Source organism: Eutrigla gurnardus (assembly GCF_963514095.1).
Source record: "Eutrigla gurnardus genome assembly, chromosome: 13".
Lineage (NCBI taxonomy): Eukaryota > Metazoa > Chordata > Actinopteri > Perciformes > Triglidae > Eutrigla > Eutrigla gurnardus.
The window spans coordinates 14,702,391-14,722,020 of NC_139936.1; the positions used below are offsets into that span (position 1 = coordinate 14,702,391).

Sequence of the window (19,630 nt, forward strand, 5' to 3'; positions counted from 1 at the left end):
CTGCCCTTTCTTATTTTGATTATGCATGCATTGTGAGTGTGAATTGTGTGTGTAGGTTAACTGGTTCATCTGATTAAAGATATAAAAAAAAAACATACTCTTTGCTCTGTAACTCACATGTTGGACATTTAAACAGCAGCACCGCAAGTATACATAATTAAGTTTCAGAATAAAAAAAGAAAAGATCTATAAGAATATAAACAGAAAAGAATGAATTGTGAAACAGACCAACTTCAAAATTCAGATTTGTACATCATCTTGTATAGTCTGCTTTCTTGACAATTTCCCAAATCATATTCTTTCTCATCCTTACCAGTCAAAACTAGACACAGAAAATTTCAAGATACATTTTTTTTTATTCGCGACCACAACCAAAAGGTTATTTAGTTTGTTCAGATTCAATTACTTCCTGGGCTTTTATTTTGTAAAACTAGGTCTATCTCAAAATTGCTGTACTGTGAGGGGTGCTTTAAAACAAACAAACAACTAAAGACAGTAACTGTGCTGACTGAATAGAAGTCTCCTGGACATTTGTTCTCTGTGCCGTTGAGGAAGAGGATGATGATGATGGTGAAATAAAAATATGTAATATTCTCCCATCATAATGTGTGCAGAGAAAGCCTTGCAACATTTTGACATTCAAACAAAATTTACATGAACAGTTAAAACATGGAAAACATGGAAATCAAAATTAAAAATCGAAACTAATTATCAAATAATTACAGAGATGTCTCTGTAGCTTCATTTTATTTTTGGAAGATGCAGTTGGAGATGCTTTGGGGGACTCATGGCCCCATTATTGCTAAATATCTTGAGCACTGCTCGTGGTGATCTGCTCTTATTTCATCATTTGTTGATAACATGTTTTGTTTTTAACTCTGAGTAACCTACACAGCTGTCATGACATATTTTTCATGTCCTAATACTAATGAATACTGCTCTAATTAACTACCCTCTAAAACAAGTTTAGGAGGTAATTTATCCCGTCACCCAAAGCACCGCCTACTGCAATATTGCATCAGAATTACAATATCCGGGAACGTCATCAGCCCTTACCCGGCACTCTGACCGCATACAGCACTGCCCGGGCTTGAGAAAGTTATCACTCAAAGTCAGCCACCTTTTCACCTGCTATGGCTGACCAGGCTGTCGTGGAGAAAATGAGCGAAATGCAAGTGAACGAGAAAAAAAAGGTACTGATACTGACGTTTTGTAATCGGCTACACGTAAGTCACTAGCAGCTAGCAGCTAGCCTAGTCAGTTTCATGCTGACGTCTAGCCACCGGCAATGTGGTGCTAACGTTAGCTAGCTTGTATGAGTAACGTTAACGTTATGTTAGCTTTAACGTCGCCTAAAAATGTCACTCACAATAACAGATGGGTTGGTGTCATTTTCGTCCAAGCGGTAAATGGTGCCACATTGCAACTGAGTGAGCCCACACGGCGACTTCAGTTTGGCGACACGTAGCACACGTAGCGTTATAGCTCTGGTGATGCTTCACGCCGAACCCGATTCAACTTTTTGACTGTTAAAGGTCTCCCTGCTTTTCGTTAGGTTTACACACATGTAAGGCCAACACTTAGGAACTTGCATGACTCATGTATGTTCTCTTTTCAAATCGGGACCTACACAATGGACTGAGCTCATTTGTTTTGTATAGAGCTCTTTTCTTAAAAACTGGTTTGTACTCTCACACATTTCTAATAATAGCCCTCGTGTCAGTTAAGCGACAGAGAACGTTGTCAGGTGGTTCACACCAAGCCTTGTAATTTGTGATGGGATCACGTGTATGCTTGATTTGCCACAGAATTTTTGTTGTTGTTGAAAGGCCTAAAGTGTATGTGCAGTATTGTTATATCACATATATAAAAGCACCTTTCCTACTTTTATGTAAATGGCATGTAGTTCATAATATCAATGAAGTTCTGTCTGAAGCAGCTTCATACTTAACCCGACTTTCATGCACTTTCTCTTTTGATAAAAGTTCACTAACATTGTCCAACATTTTTTGACAGGGGGGAACTGAAAGCAGTAAAGATGGAGGAAAGAAGAAGACAAAAAATGCTGCTGGGGACTCTGGAAGCAGGGCTGAGGTGAGTTATTAAATTAAGCATCAGGAGTATGTACATGCTATTGTTAGACATAATGTTTTTATTTTTTAATAAGACCTGTAATCATGGTAGATCTGTCATTACATGCTGTCATATCTTAAAGCAGATACCCATTGGGTTCATTGTTGTTGAGTGTTTTGATCCCTATCTCTGTCTCTCGACTACACACAGTGGATATCACAAATGATTGTGCTGAACGGAGCGGATGGTGGTGTTATAGAAAATCATGTAACCATAAACTATGGGATGTTTGTTACAAAGGACATTTTGGACTGGTTTCGCAAGTTGTGAAGTAGTAGAAATAGTTTTGAAAAAGTAGGAATGTGTAGTATGAATGTCATTGAAAAGTTGACCAATAATGTTTAAAAGAAGTGGAATATTTAAAGATGTTTTTGAAAAACTACACTGCATTGTTGGCTTAGATATGTAAGAAGGAGGTGAGGTTGAAGGAATATTAGAAAAGGTGGGAATATTTTTAATAGAAACTGGGTAGTTTCCTCTAAACATACAGTAGGAGTTGGGGGATCTTATAATGGAAAACGTGCCTTATTCTGAGCATTGCGTTAGAATAGTTATTTAGTGTGGCTTATTTTTTTTGAATGCATCCTTGTCCTGAGCTGCCCTCTGGGGCTTTTATTTTGAAAAAAAGTTCCACCCCTTATCCCCTGTTAACATACAGTGAGGAGACATTTTATTTTGAGCTCACCCTAGGCTTCCTGTTCCTGTAGGTTATTCCATAAGTAGGATAAGAAAAGGCCATTTGTCTGCAAACAAATTTTCCCTACATTTTGACCTGACACGCGAGTTAAAATTGTCGGCATGAGATCAAGTTAATGTAGTACGGTTAGACCGGAGAAAAATACTACTACTAAGTAGTATTTTTCTCCGGTCTAACCGTTGGCTCTCCCATTCTAGCTCTGAACATTCCATCAAATACACACCACTGTAAATAAAAGGAAAGGCATTTTTACTAAGCTTCAAAGAAAGTTAAATATCTTGTATAGCTTGAATGGGGATTGGATGGGATTTAAATGCTGAATAACAGCCTGAATGTACGAAAGATGTGTATTGTTTTAAAATCTCTTTCTATGTGAATGATTAGATGGCAGTTAAAACACATAAAACACATGACAACCAAAGAATTTGTGTCAAGATTGAACAGACGTTCAATAAGACCTTTTTTGTATCCTGTCTAGTTGACCCCAGCACCCCAGTACATCGATGAGCGTCTTAGTCTGTACGCAAAGCTGAAAGCTGAGCATGAAGCTCTGATGGCAGAGAGGGCTCTGAAGAATAGCCGCCCCATCAAGGTGACTCTTCCTGATGGAAAGGTGGTGGATGCCGAGTCCTGGAAGACCACACCCTACCAGGTGGCCTGTGGAATCAGGTCAGTGTGACGATGGGATTGCTGCAGCATCCCTTTATACTCTCCTAGGATACCTTGTAAGACCAGTCATCCTTCATCTATCATACGACTACACTATGGCAAACCTAGATTTCAAGGCTAATTCTGTTGTGGGATTTTTAAAATCTTGTTAAATAATAAAAAAAAAATCAAATACAGAGCAATTACTTTCTCCAATTTCTCAATACTTTCTGAAAATAATTCAGAAACAATGTTATATCTCTTTTCACCAATCTGTATCTGTTGAAATTGAACTTGCCAGTATAATGTCAAAATATCACTGATGTTTTTGTATATCTGCACATTCATTTGATGTGGAAAATGATCCTGTTTTCCATTCAGTCAAGGCCTGGCTGACAACACAGTGATTGCTAAAGTGAACAGTGCCGTGTGGGACCTGGACAGACCATTGGAAGATGACTGCAGCCTTCAGTTGCTCAAGTTTGATGATGAAGAGGCTCAAGCTGTAAGTCAACCTCATCCCTGGTCTGAAACAGTGCTTATGAGGGATGCAAGATACATGTTGCTAATAATTTAAAAATCTGCACATTGGCACAGAGTAGCACAATAGTGTCACAGCAACACACAAGAAACATTTAGACGGCGTGGAAGTTCTTCAGAGTGAGTGAAGAAGAACTAAAGCCTGCTATTGTCACGACTGTAAGTCCAAAAGAATCCGTGGAAGGACAACCTTAAAATATTTCGAACTAACCCCATCATACACATTTATGTTACTGCATTTAATCTATTTTGAGTTCTGATTAAAAACTTTTGATAGGCTTAAGGTTCTATGAAAGCCAAAATATAGATCAACCTACTTCACACTTGTGCACTCAAAGTAGCATAGCTGTCCCCAAGCATGTCATTCTGCCAAGTGCCTTTTTATCATCGTGTTTTGTCTTTGTGTTGTATCTGCTGAATTAGCAGCCATAGGCTTTAGCTTCTTTAAAAGCCTTTGTTTTTGTTCAGTATTATATTGTAGATCTCTTCTGCTTATGAGTGTGTTTATATTTTGTTATGTGGATCTTAATTTCCTTCCTGAATTTCTATCGTGTAAGGGATTTTTTACAAATCTGGTGGTTACTTACCAGTACCCAACATCTTGCAAAGTTCGTTGAACCTTATTAATATGTAGTAAGGGCAGGCAAGGTTAAAGTGATGAATGAGAAGTTTACAATCAATAATAAACCTCAAAGCTCCGTGATTTACAGAGTGTCTGAGACACAAAGACATAAAGAAAAGACGTGTGAATGTAAAACACTGCTGCAATCATGTACTGTCATAAAAGTGGCAGCTACTGGTCTGTAAGAGAACGGCGAGTCGGTCCTAAATTAAAAGCCCAATTTCAGCTTCATTGTCTTTGCAAGGTGCTGAATATTTTACCTGAACAAGGGGTCAGATGAATTACTTAAGAGATTCCAAAGTCTCATTGTACCGTTCATCAGCAGACTCCGTAACATATTTTTCAAGCATTTGTTTTGTATTGTGAACATTCTAAAGACATGAAATTACTTTGTTGTTAAAATCTTCTTGAAGTCTGTACAAATAATTATCGTGATATCAACACAGACCTGAAGGTCACCAATCTTTCTTTTCAATCTAAACAAAAATGGATGCAACATTCTATTTTTGCTAATCAGACACTTTTTTCTTTTATTTATTTATTAGGTTTACTGGCATTCCAGCGCCCATATCTTGGGAGAAGCCATGGAGAAGGTGTATGGAGGCTGCCTCTGCTACGGTCCCCCCATTGAGAATGGGTTCTACTATGACATGTTCCTGGAGAACAATGAGTGAGCCACGCAGACTATGTGTTCAGATTTGTCCGTATACGTTCTTATAAGCTCTGTTATTTTGGTATGTACTTGGCATCTGTTACTCTGATTACTGAGGCTGGTGAAAAAACTCAGAACAGGTGATTGTAATCTGATTAATGCTATCAAGCCTGATTTTCTGTATCTGCTCAAAGGATAGAACGCCTAAAAGCAAATCTGTTCAGACCACAGAATTAGAGATCACTTCTGTGAAGCTTTGAGAGTTTGCTGAGGCACAACTGAGAAAGCTTCCTCTTTGTAAACTACCGTTTCCCTTTCCCCAAAATGATGCATTTCTCCTTGCTTCAGGCTGCAGGAGAGCATGAGGAGTGCTGTCTAATTAATTCTACAACCTCCTTAATGAAGTCATTTTATGCTAATGCATTCTTGAAGATGTTTTTTTTTGCAAGGACATTTTGACATTGCGCAAGCCTTAAAGCCAAGGACATAACTATTTGCCCGTGCTCAGCTGATGTTATCAGTTTCTGCAAGTCAAAGTTTTATAATAAAAGGTTTGGCCACATAGCTTATTGTCTGGTCGCGTCCACGATGCCCTCTGGAGTCACTGCTAGCTTAAATTTACCATTGAGGTCACTTTGCATATTAATGTAAGGCTAGTTAAGACCGTCATTGTCATTGGATGTAATGCTCTTGTTGTGTTTGTCTTTTGATGTTTTGGACAGGGGCGTATCGAGCAATGACTTCCCATGTCTGGAGACCTTGTGCAAGAAAATTATCAAGGAGAAGCAGCCATTTGAGAGGCTTGAGATAAAGAAGGAAACTCTGTTGGAAATGTTCAAGGTATAACACAAATGCATAAAAACAAAAATATAAACAACATGAGAAACATGTAACACAACTCTTAAACCACAACTTCTCCTTCACAGTACAACAAGTTTAAGTGTCGCATTCTGAATGAGAAGGTTACCACTCCCACCACCACTGTTTACAGGTAAATCCATGCCCTGCGAATGTAAACATTTTAATACATATTTATACGTTGGCCATATTTGTGAAGTACCTATATTTTTGTACTGTCAACAAATCCCAGTAAATCACCCAAACTCGAAATAAAATGATCCTGCTGGCAATTATTGTCCATGTTTCCAAAATCTGCCGTAGCTTATTCCTCTGTGCCACATGCCTCCTTCATTATGATGAACATGGGTGCTGTATTCTATGTTGATTCAATCCCGTCATGCTGTTGTAAACAAACAATAGCGTACCAAAAGTTGTGACTGAAAATGGCAGCCAACAAATGTAATATTGCTATTTGGGTTGTGTTTGCTAAAGAAATTAGTGCCCAGCTGTACAAATAAAATAATCTTGATTTCTTAAAGCCTTTATCTTTATAAAAAGCTTTTATGGGATCACAACAGAAATATAGTGCGTATTTGAGTGTTGCTACCCTTATCCTCAGCAAAGCACTTATCCTTTCATCCTTTTTAAAAATGCTTAACACTTGTGGACATTGTGGATTTCAGGTGTGGTCCCTTAATTGACTTGTGTCGTGGCCCCCATGTGAGACATACAGGGAAAATCAAGGCACTTAAGATCCACAAGGTGAGCCGTTTTGTTTTCAGCTATGTATTATGACCCAAAAACCTGTATGTGGGCTTGTGTTTATGTGGATTTATTATTGATTTAAACTATTAGTTCTGATCTTGCTCGACTAAAAAAAAAAGAAAAGAAAAAATGTATCCATCAGCATGTTTGTGTGTTGTTCACTAGCGAGCCTGTTTATGACTGATACCAGTAATGTTCTCTTCACTACACCTGTGTCCCCTCCACTCTGCGCTCATAATTCTGCAGTGACAGTATCGGCGAAACATTGTTCCATTTTATTCTCAAGGGATTCAATGGACCCAAAACACTGATGAAAGCTCACACATTCCTTTTGTGGTGTTTGCTGTGCTAGAATTCATCAACATATTGGGAGGGAAAGGCGGACATGGAAACCCTCCAGAGGATCTATGGAATCTCCTTTCCTGACCCCAAAATGCTCAAAGAGTGGGAGAAGTTTCAGGAGGAAGCCAAGAACAGAGATCACCGCAAACTGGGCCGGGTATGAAGTGAAATGTGAAGAAGATATGCGTTAGAAAAAGAGTTGGTCTCCATAGTAATTTTAAAAGGTTCTCCTCAAGGTTTTACTCTTACAAAGGAAGGTTATCTGCTTTATGTTCTGAAACCCAGATAGAATACTTCGAAAGTGAAAGAGCCAGGATTGGATTTGATGTGTGTCTGATGTTACCAAGTAACAGATGAGATGTTCAAAGCTGTTTCTGAACAGTGTGAAAATATAGTACTCCATAGGTATTTGCAGCTGTATAGTTAAAAGAACACATCTGACAACAAGAAGTGTATTCATTATTTTTATTATTCTGAATGTCAAATACATCAGAAGTATCACTTACTTAGTCATGCATTTAAAAAAAAAAAAAGTCTAGAAATAAATACTGACAGTGGAATTATTTAAAAATGTACCCTTGACCCATTTGGAGTGATGGCAAAATTAACCCATGGTAGTTTTCCAGCACACTAATAAACATTTTATTTATTCAGGAGCAGGACCTGTTCTTCTTCCATGACCTGAGTCCAGGGAGCTGCTTCTTCCTACCTAAAGGGGCCTTCATCTACAACGCCCTGATTGAGTTCATCAGAGTAAGTCAAATCTGTCTGGCCGGCAGTGGATAATTAATGAGATCTCACTCTAAACTTGAAGACCTAAGAAAAGACGGTATTGATTTAAATTAGCAGAGAGACTTGGGGAGCAGGGAAGAAAGGATTTGGACCTTTAGTTGGCCTTTTCAATAATAACGGCTTTATATCTCCACAAGATGTATTGTTGCAATTTCATGTTTTATACAGAGGAGTATGAAAGGATTGATTGTATGTTGATGATGCAGCTTTGTTTCATGGTCTTTAAATTCCCAACCTAATAGTGTGTTCACACCAAACCCAAAGCAAATTTTGGCCTCACGTTCCTCCCGCTAGTTTGACTACGGGATTTGTGTTTATTCGCATCACTTGCAGTAAAGTGGCCAAAGAGGAAGGGTGCTCTTACCTCAATGTAGACACCAACAACCTTTCATAAATCGTGGCTGATCTATTGCTGCTATGTACATGTTGTGGAAGTCTGAGTTCATAGCAAGGAACACGTTGTGTGGTTTATTATAGCCATATGAATTCGAAATAAACAATTTTGCTGTGATTTAACTGTGCTAAACGGATAAAAGGGATGCCAAAATAACTACGTAAGGATTATGATTTGTAAAAAGTCTGGATTGATTGGTGCTAGGCTATGCTAACATTGTAGTTGCTCCATTAATGCTTACAAAATAATCTAGATGTAAATACAACAGCAATGTTGTTGTTTGTTCCATAGATGGTTAATGGATTTATACTCATAGTTTCGTTCGGTCTCTGTGAGGTACTCTCGTAGAGCTCTGAGTGACTACTATATTTTTTCACATTTCTGATTCAACAACGTCGGGTCGACTGGGGGAGAATCTCAAAGCTGATAGGCTTTGGCAACACAGCGCCACACAAATTTCTTGCTTGAATTGAAATATTTCTAAAACTAAGCAAATTAAGCCAATTGTGCATATTAAACATATTTGCATCCCTCAGTGAATGTGGGTCTGTTCACCTCTTCTATATATTATAGAGTGTTATATAGAGCCACAAAATCGATCTGATTTAAAACACTCACTTTCTTTGCAGTTAGTGCAGTCACTTTGATGTGATAAAAAAGAATTCTGACTAAGGAGTAACGATGTGTTCATTAAAACATCTGCCTGTACAAGCAATAAAACACTTCAGAGCTTCAAATTATTTGTAAGGTATATGACTGTTGGGATTTAAAATAAATTACCCTTTTTTATTTAATTATCGCCATCAGCTTTCTGTTTTGAACAGGAAAACTGATATCAGATGAAACAGGCCAACTCAAGGTTCATTAAATCACTATAAACAGGACTACGTTTTCCTTTCTGTTTACCCCAAATCCCCTTCATAATGTGTAAACAAACTTTGAATATGCAGCGGTTTAAACACTCAGAGGTAGTTTGCTTCTTTTGAAATCTCAGACGCTGCTTGCAGATTTATGTATGTTTTTTTAGGATAAGAACTATTTATCAGTGAGTCCATTCCCCAGGTGATATAAAACTGTTACAGCAGTGGTTTGTAGTTGTTAGCATTATGAATGTTACTTGAGGTGTTATTAGTGAAATGCTCTTTGTGAGAAAGCCTTGTTTGGTCTTCGGCAGAGTGAGTACAGGAAGAGGGGTTTCCAGGAGGTGGTGACGCCCAACATCTACAACAGTAAGCTGTGGCAGACCTCCGGCCACTGGCAGCACTACAGCGAGAACATGTTCTCCTTCGAGGTGGAGAAGGAGACCTTCGCCCTCAAACCCATGAACTGCCCGGGACACTGGTAAGGCCTCTCTTTCCTCACATTCAGAGTCTAGAAACTAGAAAAGAATGGACATGAAATGTTTTTTATTTTACGGCCAGTCAACAATGCCTGCTTGAGCAGCGTGTGCGTCGCGGAGTCTCTTGCTTTTGGAGTTCACAGCAAAATAAAGTGTAAATTATATTTTCACTGAGTATTGGCATAATTCAAACAGCTTCAATGTTTATCTTTAGAATATGTCACAAATATGAAAAAAAAAACATTGCTTTTCAACTCAACACTTCCTGTTTCAAAATAAAATCATCTTTGAAAAGTGTTTCTGTGGACAGAATCCCTCCATTTTATAACACAAGGCTCTGAAATATTTATAGGGCAGTATTATTGACAATGCAGTGACTAGCACAGCTCCGTAAATTATTGAAGAACTATAAATCAGCACACACTTCTTAACTTTTTTGTCCAAAATAAACCTATTGGACATTCAGATGAAATTAAATGACCATTACGAAAGGCAAACCTTATGCAAAAAAAAAAAAGCAAAGCCCTGTAAGCCACAACAGTTACCCAAGATAGCTATAACGTGCTGCTCACACAGTGTGGCATTACACACTGTATATCATGAGGTGAGAAAGGGGTTGTTTCCTGTCTAATCAGAAAAACAACTGTGTTGGAGGTAAAGTTGTTTGCGCTCATGAAATGCTACAAACACATTTTGTAGTGTAGAAGTAGGGCTGTTTGATTTTGCCCAAAAATAAAATCCCGATTTTCTTCTCTCAAAATCCGATTTTCGATTAGATTATTTTGTGAAATGACAATAGTTTGAAGAAATTAAAATTATAATTTTTTTTTTTATTCTTTTTTTTTTTCTTCAAAATATGCTGTTATTGAACATTTTGCAAATAATTTCCCCATTGGGATTTGAGTGCAAACCTTGCTCTTATTAAACAAAAAATCCCTCAAGGGATTAATGTAACGAACAATCAATGAACGTTTGCCATCTGGCTTTGCTCCATGTTATCTTCTTGTAGACCTCTTGTAAACAAACAAACAAAACTCAATCCCTTTAGGATTAAGAGAAAAACCTCACTTTCACATGTATCTTAAGGTGTGTCCATTAAAATGAACGAATAAAGTGCATAACTTTAACTTTTTGAAAAATTGATTTGACTATTTTCACGTTTTTAACATTGTCCTAACTACATAATTGCAATTACGATTTAAAATCGATTAATCGAAAAGACCTATGTAGAAGAACAAAGAAGTGTTCTTTAGGCAGGGCTCCAGACTAACTTTTCCACTGTTGGAACTGGTATTACCAACTTTCTCAGTTGGTCCCACCAGCAGACGATTTAGTTGCACCCTTTTTGTTTTGTACAGCATGGTATTTATCGGTAATGGAACGTAACCAAGTACTAATGTAATTAAGAACTATCTTGATGCTATTCTCTACTCCATGATATTTCAGAGTGAAGTATTGTTACTTTTACTTCTTTTACTGCATTTATTTTCATACTATGAAATAAAATGCCGTTTAACACTTAATTAAAGCACCCAAGAGTATGAAAACGGGTTATTGATTAATAAAATTGTCTTTATTGCAGCCAGCCACAACATTAACATGCATCCTACGAGTACTGCATCAATATGATTAATTATCTAATTATTATCTATAATGTAAAAATTAAATAGCCAGTTTGGCTTCATAGTGAGTACTTTTACTTTTATACTTAATGTAAATGTTCTTGAGTAAAAATAAATAAACACCTATATATCCTCTTATAATGGACTGATGCTCTTGCCATGTTTTCAGTTGGTGAATGACCCAGTTCAGTTGACTGCTGAATACTGCATTGCAGTGTAAAGCGCCAGACTGCAGCTCTTTGTATTCAAATCTTTTATCTCCTTTTTACTCTTCCAATCTTTGTACTGTCCACATTGGCAGCCCCATAGAACGCACTTTGTCAAAATACTGGATGTCATTTAAAAGGGAAAAGAAGGCAAAATCGAAGCACTACAGCCAATTTTAGGTAGTACATAGTGATAACTCAATGTTAAAGTAGACTGCTGTATTTTGTGTAGTTTTCTCCCATGCCTGTCTGTGTGGTTGCAGTCTGATGTTTGATCACCGACCGCGCTCCTGGAGAGAGTTGCCCATTCGCATGGCGGACTTTGGCGTCCTGCACAGGAACGAGCTGTCAGGAGCCCTGACAGGCCTGACCCGTGTCCGCCGCTTCCAGCAGGATGATGCGCATATCTTCTGCACCATGGACCAGGTGAGGCCCACTGATGCTTTGACATTATGCAGCCAAGTACACAGTCATGCAAGTCTGATGAAAAGTTGCCCGATAGTGTGAGTAAATTTAACTTGCAAGGTATTTCTGCCAATTTTACACAGTAAAATCTGTTTACCAATCGTGTGGAGTACTACTGTGTATGTGAAGAATGTATAAAGGTTATCTTGGTTTCCATGGAGAGCTGCCTGAAGTCAGATTCATTGTCTCAAGTGACGTTAATTATGGCAGTATCGGTTGCGGCTGAAGACTGTGAACATGAAAATAATTGGGGTGTGAAGTTAGACGGATCTCGATCCTGGCATTTCAAAGCTGCATTAGCCTCTGCTAGCAAAACCCACCAGAATCTCTACCCGAACTGTCAGTAGTCAATTTGGATACCTTTTTAAAACACAATTGTGCAGCAATATCATAGAATAATGCTAAATCGGCACAGTACTTTTTAAGACATCATTCAATCATTAAGATTCATACCACTGTCCATTTACCTGGCATTACCTTTTTTGATAAATATTTCCACTTGCTTTTTAGAGCTATACCAATACAATAGGGGTGCAGCGGAACTGCTTCGGCAACCCTCACCCTCCACACTTTCATGCTGACACAATTGTGGGAGCTGAATACTACAATTAATGAAACTTTCCTAAACTGACACCTTTTCACATCAGAAGAATTAGTTATTTCATAGCATTACCTAACCCGTTACAGTTCAAGTTAGTGGTTGCAATTTTGAAAACCTATAATAAGCCTATACAATATGACACACTGTTGTCCAGTAAATGAAACTAACCAAGATGTACGTCCAAGAAAAAACCCCACTTCAAAGCAAGTTAAACAATGTTTAAGTTAATATTATTCTGAAATAATTCCTGTTTGAAGAAGCCCATGTTGAAGGCTCTGAGTAAAGCAGTGTCTTGTTGGTACAGTTCATTGAATACATACAGATTAACATTTTGTTTTTGATCCCAGATTGAGGAGGAGATCAAGGGCTGCCTGGACTTCCTGCGGACTGTGTATGAGGTGTTTGGTTTCACTTTCAAACTCAACCTTTCCACAAGACCAGAGAAGTTCCTGGGAGACGCGGACGTCTGGGACCAAGCAGAAAAGGTAATCAAAAGGCCTCTTGCTGCTTTCAAGCTCGATCCGAGTTATTATTGAGATGGAAATGTTGAACCTAGCCACTTCAGACTGGTAAATTGATGTTTGATATGGAGACCCAGATGATATTTATATTTTAATAAAAGAAATACATATGTTATTATTATTCTGTTGAGCTGCTATCGGTTTCTGAAGCTAAATTGAAACCATATAAAGTATGAAAATACTTGTTCATCTCCAGAGAATCGACATCAGTGCAGTCACTCTCTGCCTTTGCTGTCAAGTCGAATTGACTCGCTGTTGACCAGCTGTATATTTTACATACTGGGTTCAGCGGAGTCTCTCTGGGAGAGCAGGTAGTGTTTAACACCATCTGGAGCAGAGTTACAATGAGAGTGAGCGAGCTGAACTGAGGGTGATAATGAATCTTTATTGCTTGTTGCTTTCTACATAAGATGAAACGCAGTGAATGTCTCTCTTGGGACAACTTCAAGTCTAACAGATGAATCTGTTAAATCACTAAATGGCAGTTATTGGTTGAATGTGACACAAGTGAAATGTATTGTTTTATCAGTAGCACAGATATATGAAGTGCAGTGTATTAGTCTGACAAGCCTTTGCTAGCAAGATCTGATTGGATGAAAAGATCTGTAGACACAGCATGCATTATTATAATCATTATTAAGAAAAATATATAGCACTTTTCAAGCTTCAGCAAAAAGTCCAGAATAAGATATTTACAGAATAATCAGTGAAAACTAATGTCAAACCCATGTAACCAATTGACATCCAAAAAGGAGAGCATATCAAACAGCATTGAGCCCATAGACAAACGGATAGATATGCAAGTGCAAAATACAATGAATGAGTTCAGGTCAGGAAGTAATATGTGAATACGATCATAAAAAGTCAATAGTCCAGGAAATGATCACATAAACAAATAAGAACGCGTACAAAACAGAATACCAATGAACAAACTCTTAAATACAGAACAGATAAAAAAGCAAACTGTAGGAAAATATGAAACCAAGCACAATTTCAATATGTGATGACAACAAAGTTAAAATAAAATAGTAATATGAAGTGATTCAATAATAGAAAAAGAAAACATTGCTAACTGTAAGTTGTCTTGTAAAAAATAATTAAGGAGGCCTTTTTAAAGCTGTAGATGTAACGCAAAGTATGGAAAAATACTACTACTACACTACTACCAACACAAAATGCAGATGGAACCTAAGTGCCTGGTCTGCTCGAGATTTCTGCCTAAAAGCCTATTAAGGCAGTTTTTTCTCGCTGCTGTCGCTGTAACGCTTGATCCTGTCGATGTTGGAACTTAGACGATGTATTAACTCTGAAAATCATGAGTGTGTTCTAGTCCTGCTCAATGTGTAAAGTGTCCTGAGATAACTTCTGTTGTGATATGACACTCTAAATAAAATTTAATTTAATTAAAATGTGAGCAAGATGTAATGCAGATACAGGGACTCACTGGTATTTTATAAATGTTAAAGAAATCCTCTTTATTTATTTCTCTGGTTAACAATCAGTGGTGCCATTGTTCTTTCCTGGCTTTTAATGACTTTACCTTGATTTGGCAGCAGAACATTACTGATGATAAAGATTATATTAATAATCAATCTAGTGGCCACAGTAACCATTTAAATAATGAACACTCGTATCGGGATTGTGCTGCTTCTTTACTAAACTGCATGTGTTAACGATGGTTCATCTGTTAGTCGTGGTTCTCAAACTAAAGATAATGCGAGTATGAGCAGAAAAGAAGATAATTAGTATAGCTTGTAACTTGTATGGCTGTTTGGTTGACCTGTCAGAGCACTTTTCTCTGGGGAAAACATTTCCTCTATTCAGCATCGACTTTTTTATAATTAATGTGTGCATGCACAAAGGTGGAAAATTATATACACAAAAAAAGCAGACTTGCCAACTTGGCATAGAGGCTGGAACAGAACTTGCTGCGCGTTTCCCTCACCTCATTAACTCCCTCAAGCAACAATAAAATATTATTGAGACGTTAACATTTCTCAGTTCAGTGATTAGTTCCAGATGAAGAAAATGTCAGGTTTAAATATACGGCTTTGCTTAACACCACTGTTTACTTGCGTGTTGGTCAGCCTTTGATATTGTAACAAAGCAGTAATTGTTTGTTTTTACAGCAACTGGAGAACAGCTTGAATGACTTTGGGGAGAAATGGGTTCTCAATCCCGGTGATGGAGCTTTTTATGGACCAAAGGTGAGCCATGCGCTGCAGTAACGATGTTCTTTAGCTGTGAAACAGCAGTAGGGGTTTCTGCTCATCGCTTGTGTCGTTCCCTTGCAGATCGACATTGAGATCAAGGATGCCATCGGTCGGTACCATCAGTGTGCCACAATTCAGCTTGATTTCCAGCTCCCGATCCGCTTTAATCTCAACTTTGTCAGGTATCTCCTCCGCTGCTTTTATACAAATGTTTGAATGACGCAAGTTTCCTAATTCGACACATGATCACCTTTTGGGATTTCTCTCTTTGTATGAGTTCCTAATTATTTTTCTTCCCCGTTTCAAATGATGTTGTAGCCACGATGGTGACGACAAGAAGAGACCGGTGATCATCCACAGAGCCATCCTGGGATCAGTAGAGAGGATGATCGCTATTCTCACTGAAAACTACGGAGGCAAATGGTTTGTACACCATCCATCCATCCATCCATCCATCCATCCATACCATTATCATTATTTTTTTTTTAAATAACTTCCCTTCGGTACCTTGCCCCCTTTTCTGCTAACCAGCTCAATGTGTCATGTTCTGTGTTTTGTTTCAGGCCGCTGTGGCTCTCTCCTCGTCAAGTGATGGTTGTTCCTGTAGGACCGACCTGTGAAGAGTATGCTCAGAAGGTAAAAACACTTCAGTTCATATCCTCACAAAGGTTAGATTAGATTCAACTTCACGTTCACTACCCAAAGTACAGGTACAGAAACTTCTAAATACAGTTTAAAATCTATCCAGAAGTACAAACGCTAGATACCCTGAAGTTATCAGACACTTTAATTCAACAGTATCTCCGTTTATCACCGATGTCTACAGGCTGCAAACGTGGTATTTCACTGTTTCACTGTGTTAATGTGGTTTTGTGTGATTTTTCTGCTTGTTGACATGGCCTTAAAGTTTTGATTTTGAATTGTAGGTGGCTGATCAAAACCATTTCAAGTACTTATTCTGATGTTCATGGTTCTGCATCTTTAAAACTACTTTTTAGTACTTTAATTCAGGCCATCGGTTCAATTACTTCAGAACATTGTAGTCACCAAAGTGATTGCTGAATGCAGAATGGGGCTGCATTGCTAAAATAGGTCGAATGGTACCCATAAAATCATAAATCAGGTTGTAGGTAAGCTTTAAGTTTAGCCACAACAGCTATCACTTTATATAGAGACAGAGGCCACCAGCGCCTACAGGAAAACAATTATGTTTTTTTTTAGACTGGAGACGGGTCTCAAGCTTATTGACATCCCGTTGTCAAAAGATAGGATCGGAGAGGATGAAAATCAGTCTTGGGATGAGAGTTGAAAGAAGAATACCCTACTAACATGAAAATGACTGCATGTTTTCTGTACCACACACTTCTTAATTAACCTGATGTGCAATATAAACACACAGCACATCCTGCAGACCTCTGATCTCACAACAGCCAGAGGAACCGGTAATTAAACCCAATGAAGTGAGCTTGCTTTTATGTTAAACTTACCAGTTTGATAATGATGTAACGGTAAGTTAAGCTGCACCTCTCCCTAAGGAGAATTGCATTGTAATTAAAACTGACTGACCAGAACCACAAAATCAAAACCCCCGTAGTCATAAACTTTAGTTAACCTTTTTTAAAATGTGTGATGCCTGAATTGCACAAAAAGCCCTTTTTGTAAAATAAACAGCTGCACAGTCCTGATGAGTCAAGACTGGTGACTCAAATTACAATCTTCGATTCTTAAGCTTGAAAAGGTTGATTATAAATACATTATTATTACTACACTGACTTGTTGGCTACTTACCTCTTACAGCTTGTTTCTTCATGAACAATGACCTGAAAGATTTTTTTAAAGGAATCCTTGCAGGCTCTGGATGGGAATGAACCTTGTGTGTGTGCATTGTGTCACTAGACGCTTTCAGTAAACGTCTGTGTTCCTGGGATCCCAGAATCTGGAGGTCCGAACACTGTGATGATAATGGCTGCAGAAATAACATCTTCATAATCTTCATGACTTGCCAAAACATGTGCAAGTCCACTTTCAGATAACATTGAGTCTGTAGACGTCTTTTTTAAGTCATGAAAGAAATGCATGTACTTAACTTTTGCTTGTCTCTCTGGTTAATGTGGCAGGTCAAGGAAGAATTCCACAACAACGGCTTCATGACTGACGTGGATCTTGATCCCGGCTGCACTCTGAATAAAAAGATCAGAAATGCACAGTTGGCACAGTACAACTTCATCCTGGGTCAGTTGCAACGTGTACTCTTCTGCCTCTCTGTATCTTTGTTTTCTCTTGCTGGCTGGCCATCTTGATATTTACTTTTGTTCTCTTTGCATGTTTCCCTGCTCGTAAAAGTGGTGGGAGAGAAGGAGAAGACGAGCAACACCGTGAACGTACGCACTCGGGACAACAAAGTCCATGGCGAGCACACTGTGGAGGAGTGCATTGAGCGTCTGAAACGCCTCAAGACCTGTAGGAGTCGAAATGCCGAAGAGGACTTCTGAGATCTGCTTCTGCTATCAGCTCATCTTCTCTCAAATCCTGTAACTTTAAAGGGCTGTGTGGTTGAAATCAGCTTTTCCGGTGAGGGATGAAAGCACTTTCACATCGCTGCCTGGTCTCTCCTTGCTTTGATAATTGTGTCTTTTTGTTTTCATTGCCTCTTTACTGTATCGCTAGTTTCAGTTATCTGGTTGTTTCTAAGTTCTGTTCCATGGAATGGAGTATAATTGCCCTTCTGCTTATACACAAATACAACTAGGAAAACCAATGCTGTTAAACTGTTAACAGCTGATGATGAGGTGATTAAAACAGATGGGGAATGGTTTGTTATTATGTCATAAACTTGTATCAGTTATTCATTCTTCAGGGAATTGTACATGAGATACAATTTTGATAATTAAACAATTGATTCTTAATCTCTTGTGTTATGTTTTAAATTTTTTCCATGGGGAAATTTCATGTTGTTTCTTTACTTTTTAAGAATTATTTCTTGTAATTTAGCAGAAGCAAATGAGTGTTATCAGTCAAATCTGTCAAAATGTGGAGAAAAACAGATTGCTAATATGAACATTTGAAAACAAGATGATTACAGCAATTATGTTCAGTTGACAAAGACAACATGTACCGATATTGAGACTGCAGCATGTAAATATGTGGTTATACTTGACTAACAGTCAACATATGTGTTTACAATTACCGGTAACGAGCTGTATAACACATGCAAAAGAGCATAAAAATAAACGGCAAAATGCTCTCATTACTTTCTGCTCCAACCATGGAGAAACATACTTGGCCCACATCAATTTGTCTGTTTTAATATTTCACCAAACTTCTGTCAAGTGTCACATTATTATTCACACCACTAGTGGGTGCTATTTATGCGTACTCAAGCTGGACGGTTGGGACAGACAAGTTGGAGCAGTGGGACAAGTTAGAGCAGTGTGTAAGCAGTTTTATAACAGAGGGAAATTGCCCACCACAGATCAACGTCAAGGTACTTTACTTTGTGTGTGAGAAACACCACAAAGATACTCGAGCTTGTGCCTTGACATGTTGCGTTTTTTTTTAGCCTCTCTTAAGTACTTAACAGATATGAGATTTGGAAACTACCCTGACGCTGGCATAGGAGATACCACAAACTGTTCCCTGTTTTATTTGGAAATTACCTATTTAAATCATGCAAAACTTCTCCCATTAATTTACTGTGAGTACGAGCATTAGCGTGAAGGTTAAAGTCAGGAGTGAAATATGTACTCACACTTTCAGTGGAGGCCATGGTGCCTAGCTGTGAATGCAGGCCAATGAAAACATTGATTTTGGCTGCTCTGGGCTACAAGTTGCAAGTAATTAAAAACAGGTTAGAGGCCATCCGTTATTTTGGCGAATTTGAACTTTTCAGCACCAAATAAAATATGTTCACAGGTGCTTCTTGTGTGAGTGCATAGCATGCGTACTGAGACAGATCTGTGATGTAGTTAAAGAGACTTATTCAAAGGTTTTTGCTATCTTGTCAGGTGCAAGGGTTTCAGTTTTGCAAAAGTATTTAAAGGTAAACGTCTGATTGCAAATGCACTTAAAAAAACATAACATACTCATGCATAATGCCACTGGCCCTCATCACATGTTAAAATGAATGAAATTAACAAACAAAAAAGAACAAACAATTAGATGACAAATAATTATGTATGGCTATGTTGGTGTGAGGACACCCTCATATCAATTCTGACCACAAGATGGAACAGCTGAAC

The 19,630-nt window shown here is 38.1% G+C and overlaps 1 protein-coding gene across 1 annotated transcript; it reads left to right on the forward strand.

The window, feature by feature from the left end:
• The first annotated feature begins 1,046 nt into the window (after positions 1 to 1,046).
• Positions 1,047 to 18,298, forward strand: tars1 (threonyl-tRNA synthetase 1). Its single transcript, XM_084025626.1, has 19 exons — positions 1,047 to 1,193; positions 2,017 to 2,094; positions 3,309 to 3,499; positions 3,860 to 3,983; positions 5,186 to 5,310; positions 6,015 to 6,132; positions 6,219 to 6,283; positions 6,816 to 6,894; positions 7,250 to 7,396; positions 7,894 to 7,992; positions 9,600 to 9,766; positions 11,856 to 12,018; positions 13,006 to 13,143; positions 15,309 to 15,386; positions 15,474 to 15,574; positions 15,711 to 15,815; positions 15,956 to 16,028; positions 17,510 to 17,624; positions 17,736 to 18,298. The coding sequence occupies exons 1-19, from the start codon at positions 1,134 to 1,136 to the stop codon at positions 17,882 to 17,884; spliced, it is 2,175 nt and encodes a 724-aa protein (XP_083881752.1). The 5' UTR covers positions 1,047 to 1,133; the 3' UTR covers positions 17,885 to 18,298.
• The last annotated feature ends 1,332 nt before the right edge of the window (positions 18,299 to 19,630 follow it).

Excerpts from the sequence above, each read along its gene's own strand:
- tars1 (XM_084025626.1), top strand. The coding sequence starts at position 1,134 with ATGGCTGACCAGGCTGTCGTGGAGAAAATGAGCGAAATGCAAGTGAAC. Across the intron at positions 3,984-5,185 it reads ATGATGAAGAGGCTCAAGCT|GTTTACTGGCATTCCAGCGC; the intron begins GTAAGTCAACCT and ends TTTATTTATTAG. Across the intron at positions 16,029-17,509 it reads GTGAAGAGTATGCTCAGAAG|GTCAAGGAAGAATTCCACAA; the intron begins GTAAAAACACTT and ends TTAATGTGGCAG.